This window comes from Schistocerca piceifrons, chromosome 6 (assembly GCF_021461385.2).
Source record: "Schistocerca piceifrons isolate TAMUIC-IGC-003096 chromosome 6, iqSchPice1.1, whole genome shotgun sequence".
In the NCBI taxonomy this organism is placed as follows: domain Eukaryota; kingdom Metazoa; phylum Arthropoda; class Insecta; order Orthoptera; family Acrididae; genus Schistocerca; species Schistocerca piceifrons.
The window spans coordinates 301,467,681-301,475,682 of NC_060143.1; the positions used below are offsets into that span (position 1 = coordinate 301,467,681).

Below are 8,002 nucleotides of genomic sequence, written 5' to 3' on the forward strand. Positions count from 1 at the left end.
TACTTACTCTCTTATTGATTAATTATCCCAAAATATGGTGCCATATCAAAGCAGTGAATGAAAATAGGCACAGTAGGCTAATTTCTTCTTCTTCTTCTGCTTTTACGGCCTCATTGGACCACTTCAGTCAATCATTTCTGGTCCTCTTCTTTGGTATTTTCCCCTTCCGAGTGACCCAGTATCTCTTCATTCGTTCCGATGCTTTTCGTCGTTCCTTATCTGTAAATACCCTTTTCATTGTATGTCGTTTGTCAATTTTTGGTTTAAATCTTATTTCTGTGTCCCTCAACTTCTTTAAATTTGGCGTTTTGTTCTGCAAATCACCCAGAGTTATTTCCAGTTCTTCCATACCCTCTCTTATTTCCTTAAGCCATCCTCCTTGTTGTTTCAAATTCCAGAGTTTCTCAATAATTTTCCTTGATAATCTGGTTTCTGTTGTCCTCAGAATGTGACCACAAAAAGAGATCCTTTTCTTTCGTATAGTATCAGTGATGGGCTCCAGTTCTCTGTATACCACTTCATTTGGAACTATCCGCCATTGCCCAGCTTTTTGATATTTCTTATTTATGCATGTTCTAGCAATTCTTCTCTCTACTTTTAAAATTTTGTCAATTCTGTTTTTCTGAGTGACTTTAAAAAGAGTTTCACTTCCGTATGTAACCTCTGGTTGAACCACCGTCTTGTAATGTTTTAATTTTGTTTTAATTGATAGACATTTCTTATTGTACGTAGACCATGTTAGTTTTTGAGCTTTTATCATTTTATTAGTTCTTGCTCGCCATGCAGGTTTCTCGGCCAATTTATGTGTTATAATTTCACCCAGGTATTTAAATTGTTTCACTATTTTAATTTCCCTATTGTTCACTGTGATGTGATCTATTACAAGTGGATCCATTACCATTATTTCAGTCTTTTCAAATGATATCTGGAGTCCTAATTTTTGTGCTATATTTTGTAAGCTTGTTATTTGTTTCGTGGCTTCCTGAATATTATTAGCTAGTAATGCTAGGTCATCAGCAAATCCCAAGCAATTTAGGTTTATTTTATCTTTCTTAGTTCCAATTTTAATATTCATAGGATTTTCCTTGTACCATTCTCTCATTACATATTCAAGAGCACAATTGAATAGCAATGGTGATAAACAATCTCCCTGTCTCAACCCTGTTTTAATCGTAAATGGTTCAGATATTTCTCCTCTAAATTTTACTTTGGATTTGGTGTTTGTTAAGGTTAACTGTATCATTTTTATTAATTTAGGATGAAGTCCAAAATTCCTTAATATTTTCATCATTGAAGATCTATGGATGCAATCATACGCCTTTTTGAAATCTACAAAGGTTATGACTAGTTGTTTTTGCCTTCTTTTGTAGACATCCATAACTAACTTCAAGGTGATCATCTGTTCTGGGCAGCTTCTCCAGGATCTAAATCCTCCTTGATACTCTCCCAGTTCCAGTTCTAACTGATCTTTACAGTGGTTGTATAGTATTCTTGACATGATCTTATACGTGCAGTCCAAAAGGGAAATTCCTCTATAGTTGTCTGGATTTGATTTTTCTCCTTTCTTATGTAATGGATGTATTATAGCAGTAGTCCAATTTTCTGGTAATTTCTCTTCATTCCAGATTTTTACTATGCATTGGTGTAATGCTATCTTTACTGGTTCTGCTGCATATATCCAAAGTTCAGCAAACGTTCGATCTTCTCCACTTGCTTTGTAGTTTTTGAGTTCTTTCAAAGCTCTGTAGACCTCATTAATTGTAGGTGGATTTATATTTTCTGCTGGTGTTTTAATTGGGGTTTCTGTGTTTATCTGAAGAAGTTCTGGGGGATCTTCACAATTTAGTAACTTGTTAAATGTTTCTGCTAGAATTTCTGTATTTTTACTATTGCTATGGGCTAGGTTATTATCTTTATCTTTTAACATTAATGTTGGAGGGTCATATCTTTGTAATTGTCTGCCAAATATTTTGTAATAGTCTCTTGAGTTTGTTTTTTCACTATTTGTTTCTACCATTAGAAGTATATCTTTTTGGTACTGACGTTTAACTCTCCTTATTATTTTTTGTGTTGTATTCCTTTGTTTTGTGAGTTCCAAATATGATTTTTCTGTTTTTTTCATTTTGATGCCTTAACCAGGCTTGGTGTCGATCCAACACTGCTTCATCACTTCATCGTTCCACCACTGGTGTTTTTTCCTTGGATTTATAGGGGCAACTTGTTCAGCTATTTGTTTCAATTTGGGAATTATTTCTTCCAGATCATCTGTTATTTTTATATCCCTGGTTTGTGCTTCATAATCCCCATTTTGTATCAGTTTATGAGGGTCATAGGTTCTCTTCTTCTTCTTCTTCTGGTGGGATTTTTTCTTTGCTAATGGGGTTAATTTAATTTTTATCATGTAATGATCTGATCCGGTATCTGTCCCTCTCAGTACTTTCACATTGTAAATTTCCTTGTGGTAATTCTTATCCATGCAGACATGGTCCAGTTGCCATTCTCCTTTTTTCCAGTCTGGATGTTTCCAAGTTTTTAGTTTACTTGGTCTTCTCTTAAAATACGTCGACTTTGAGATCATGTCATGGTTTCTGCAAAATTCCACTAGTCTTATGCCATTTTTGTTTGTTCTTCTTTGTGCTGTCCATTTCCCTATTATGTCTCTATATCTCTTTTCCCTTCCTAACTGGGCATTGAAGTCTCCAATCAAAATTTTGATGTGATTTTTATTAATGTTATTCGTCGTTTGATCTAAGAGCTCCCAAAATTTTTCTACCTCTTTTCTGTGTTCTTTTTTATTATTTTTATCATTTGTCTGGGCATGGGCATTTATTATTGTGTATATTTTATTTGCAGCTTTTAGAGTTAATGTTGAGAGCCTGGGAGATTGTGCTTTAAATTCTATTATGGACTCTATTATTTTCAGACTCACCACGAATCCTGTTCCAAATTGTGGACACTGTTTCATGACTCTTTTCCCTGGTATTCCCTTATAAATCCTATATCCTTGTGATTCTATCGGCTCCTGATCAGTATTTCTCATTTCTTGAAGTCCGGTTATGAGAATCCCCTTGCGATCCATTTCATCCGTCAGAATTTTGAGTTTGCCTGGTTGTATGAGGGAATTTATATTGTGTGTCGCAATGTAGTTTATTTGTCCTGTCTTGAGTTTTGGTCATCTGTCCGTTTTGGGTATTTTCAGATGCTCCGACTCATCCAAGTAATCTTTCAGGTGACTGCCCACCGTATCCGAGTGCAGTCTTCCTTGGTTATTGCCAAGCGGTGGATTATTCCTTGAAAGATTTCCTTCCATGTTTGACTTTCAAAGGTAGTCAACCTTGTGTGGAGCAAGCTCCGAGTTACAACTACGGTTGTTAGCCGTAGAGGTTGTTTAGTGTTTGGTCCGCGAGAGCTATTTTATTTCGCTCAAGTCCGCCGGTAAACCGGTGAGCACCCCCCTATCCGCCACCTGGGACACGCCACGTCGGAGTATCACCTCTCCGCCTGCTACGACACCGTAGTAGGCTAATTTAATGAAATATTTATCACCAAAATTCGCAATAACCCTAATAGCGTAAGTAGCTGAAGCTAACCATTTCAGAAGATCATCAATATGTTTCTTCCAATTCAATTTCTCATCAATTTTGAATATTCTGATTTACCAACAGACTTCTATTCAAAGTCTATATTTATCAATGGTGTTACGCTATTTACTGTACAGAATTGTGTATACTGTGTTTTCTCAGAATTTCCATTTGCAGAGAACCACTTCATAATTTTCTGAAAGACACTGTTTACAATTTCCTTAGCTGAATTCTGGAAGGCTATCCATAAAGCTGTAAGAGTATGAAAAGGTGGAGATCTCTTCTGAACAGCACGTCGCAAGGCATCCCAGATATGCTCAATAATGTTCATGTCTGGGAAGTTTGGTGGCCAGGGAAGTGTTTAAACTTAGAAGAGTGTTCCTGGGGCCACTCTGTACCAATTCTGGATGTCTGGGGTGTCACATTGTCTGCTGGAATTGCCCCAGTCCATCAGAATGCATAATGGACATGAATGGATGCAGGCGATCAGACCGGATGCTTATGTACATGTCAACTGTCATTGTCGTACCTAGACGTATCAGGGGGCCCATATCACTCCAACTGCACACACCTCATGTCATTACAGAGGCTCCACCAGCTTGAACAGTCCACTGCTGACATGCAGGGTTCATAGATTCATGAGGCTGTCTCCATACCTATACTCATCCATCCACTCGATAGAATCTGAAACGCGACACGTCCAACCAGACAATATGTTTCCAGTCATCAACAGTCCAATGTCAGAGTCAACAGGCAGAGGCGAGGTGTAAAGCTTTGTGTTGTGCAGTCATCAAGGGTACACGAGTGGGTCTTCGGCTCCAAAAGCCCATATCGATGATGTTTCGTTGAATGATCTGGACACTGACAGTTGTTGATGGCCCAGCACTGAAATATGCAGCAATTTGCAGAAGGGTTGCACTTCTGTCATGTTGAATGATTCTCTTCAATCGTCGTTGGTCCCACTCTTGCAGGATCTTTCTCAGGCTGCAGTGATGTCGGAGATCTGATGTTCTGCCAGATTCCTGATATACACGATACAGTCATGAAATGGTCATACGGGAAAATCCTCACTTTATCGCTACCTCTGTGCTGTGTCCCATCGCTCGTGCACTGAGTATAACACCACATTCAAACTCACTTAAATTTTGATAACCTGCCATTGTAGCAGTAGTAACTGATCTAACAACAGCACCAGACACTTCTTGTCTTATATAGACATTGCTGACCGCAGCACCGTATTCTGCCTGTTTACATATCTCTGTATTTGAATAAGCATGCCTATACCCGTTTCTTTGGCATTTCAGTGTATATTAAGAACAATAAGAGGCCCAAGACTGAACTCTCTGAGACAACATTCTTCATATCTCCCCAGTTAGAGGAATCTGCTGATTTTTGCACACTATCTGTACTGTTAATTTCAACCTGATGAATTCTTCTAGTTAAATATGAATTGAACCATCTGTGCACTGTCCCACTCACACCACAATAGTTAAGCTTATCTAGAAGAATTTCATGATTCACACAGTCAAAAGCCTTTCAGAGACCACACAATATCTCAATCGGTGATGTTCGGTTATTGAGAGCATTTAATATTTGATCAGTGAATTCATATATAGTATTTCCTCTTGAAAAGCCTTTCTGAAAACCAAATTGACATTCTGTTAGTACTTCATTTTTGGAAATATCTGAAGCTCCTCTTGAGTACGTTACTTTTTCAAGAACTTTGGATAAACATGTATCAGAAATGAGATTGACCAGTAGTTGTTAGCAACAGACCTATTCCTTTCTTTAGGCAGTGGTTTAACAATAGTATATTTCAGTCTATCTAGAAAAATGCTCCACTTCAGTGAGCTGCAACATATATGGCTGAAAACTTATTTATGTGTTGGGAACATGCTTTTCGTACTTGTTGAAAATGCCATCAATTCCATGTGAACTTTTACTTTTGAGTGAATTTATTACATCCCTAATTTCCATAATAGTGGTGCGCTGAATTTCAGTTTTATCAAATTGCTTAGATATTGCCTCATACACATACAACCTTGCATTTTCTAATGAACAGCGGGATCCTATTTTCTCTAGCACACTTAAAAAATGATTATTCAAAATATTTTCTACTTCTGACTTTTGGTTAACAAACTCTTCACGAGTTTGATAGAAAAACGGTTTTCCTGTGCTCTCAATTGCCCGGTTTCCCTTTTAACAATATCCAAATTGTTTTAACTTTATCATCAGAAGTGCTATCTCAGACATGATGCACATACTTCCGGACTTTTTAATAGCTTTTCTTAATACAGTGCAGTAGTTTTTATAATGTCTGATCATTTCTCAATCGTTACTCCTTCTAGCAAAATGATACAAAATATTTTTATCCCTTTCACAAGCCACGGCTTTTTAGATGGCTTCTTACAATTATGTTTCACTGTTCTCTCAGAGAAACGGTTTTAGAATATACTCACAAACATATAATGAACTAGGTTAAATTTTAAATTAGCATCAGTTTCCCTGTACAGCTCATCCCAGTTAACTGTTGTAAGCTTTCCCTAAAACCTGCAATTGTTAAGTCATTAACTGAACGCATTAATTTAGAGGATTGTTCTGCATTACTGTATGGAGCTATGTCACATACTGTAACTAGATGTGCATCATGATCAGACAGGCCATTTTAACAGGAACAGTTGTTAGCTGATTAAATTTATCTTGGTCTATAAAAACATTATGTATCAGTGTGCTGCTTTTCTCTACCACACAAGTAGGAAAATCAAGAACAGACATCAAATTGAAAGAATCAAGTAATATTTTGAGGTCAAGTTTTCTATTGGGCTCTTTCAGAAAATCTACACTGAAATCCCCAAAAACAATAATTTTCTTCCCTCTGTCTAACAGATAGCACAACAAAGAATCCAATTTTTTCAAACATAGAGGGATATTTTCCAATGGGGTGGTCTATACACACCTACAATTGTAAAAGTATAATTATGTAGTTTAAGCTCACACGCACATGCTTCTATACATTCCCCTATGGGAATTTTTTTGGTCTCTAAATTTTTCATACTATGGTAGATTTAAACATACATTTGGCAATTTCTCCTCTCTCCATAGGGTTTACCGTTTCTATATTGTGACTATATTAAGTTCAGACAGGCATAGTATGTCTATTCCATCCTCAGTTTCAAAATCTTCTAACAGACTATTTAAACATAAATCCACACATATAGATAGATTTTTTCAATGAAGTGAGACACTGTGTAATAACTATATATGTCGAGTAAATGAGAAAACCACTAATACGTAAACAGTGTGCTTAATTTTGTGTGCTATCCACGAATTAAAACATTTCAATGACATCACTGTATCAGTTGCGCTCTTTTCCATAACTCCAAACGTTCTGTAATGTCAACATTTATTGCTGTCACTGAAAAATGCAATCAATAACGACACAGAAACTAACTGATTAGACAGTGTTCGTCTTAATACACGCATGATTTAGTTTATCAATACCTGTTTTCCAACAATTCCTTGACAGCTGAAACAGGTCGTTGTACCACTTCACCTGCAGCAATTTTAAGCACAACTTCTGGATCAAGACATTTTATTTTTCTATTCTGATCCATTACAACTCATGCAAGCTCTTTCCGCGCTTATTTTGAATGAATCAAAACATTAGCATCGTTTATTGTCAAAGTTCGCACCTTATATCTTTCTTCTTGTACTCCCTGCACAACGTGCACTTGCACAGTGAAGTCAGAAGCACTGGTCAGATGTGGTGTGCGCTTGTGACTTTTCATACCTGATAAACATTTCAAGTGAAGAGATTCGTCGAAACGAATGAAAGAAGTTATTCGTACCGTTGAAAGGGAGTAATGTACGTTCTACTGCGTACAAAACCGGTGATAAGGTGAATAAGTGTCATACTGTATTGTTCTATATTTATTGGTCCAGTTTTAGCATACAGCACAGGTTGTACAAATATTACTAGACAGGTCAAAATAACATAGAATACAGTATACTCTTAAAATAAAGGTATGTAAACCCTCTTACACTTTAAGTTCAGGTGTTTGATATACATTTGAAGAAAATTACTGCATATACGTCTTTAGGAATTCTTGTGCAGAATAGTATCAATGCTTTATTAGGAAAACCTTTAGTCGGATCTTAAATACTAACTGTAGAGTAATTTTTATTTTTTCTGGGGTGTTACAGAATTATGTGAATCCACAATTCATTACACTTTCCTGATAGGACGATGTTACGGAAAACATTTGTTGTTTCTGGCTCAGTAGATGTGAAAATCCTTATTTTAGATTATTTTAGCAGTGTTCATGACAAAGTTCCCAATGAATAAGTCTTTTTCACGAATAAATGATCATGGTGTACTTCTAGCACCAAACTCAGTAACATAAGGTGTACAAGACTCCACT

General features: G+C 36.6%; 1 protein-coding gene across 4 annotated transcripts in view; it reads right to left on the reverse strand.

Annotated features, from left to right (window-relative positions):
• Positions 1-7,260, reverse strand: part of LOC124802859 (DNA mismatch repair protein Mlh1) — a 55,130-nt gene extending 47,870 nt beyond the window's left edge. For 3 of the 4 annotated variants that reach the window (XM_047263893.1, XM_047263892.1, XM_047263895.1), the window contains exon 1: positions 7,083-7,260. In XM_047263893.1, the coding sequence (XP_047119849.1) occupies positions 7,083-7,195 (113 nt within the window). In that variant the 5' untranslated portion in view covers positions 7,196-7,260. Of the gene's footprint in view, positions 1-7; positions 142-7,082 lie in introns of those variants that run through there. The other variant, XM_047263894.1, reaches the window with a different exon arrangement.
• Positions 7,261-8,002: the final 742 nt, after the last annotated feature.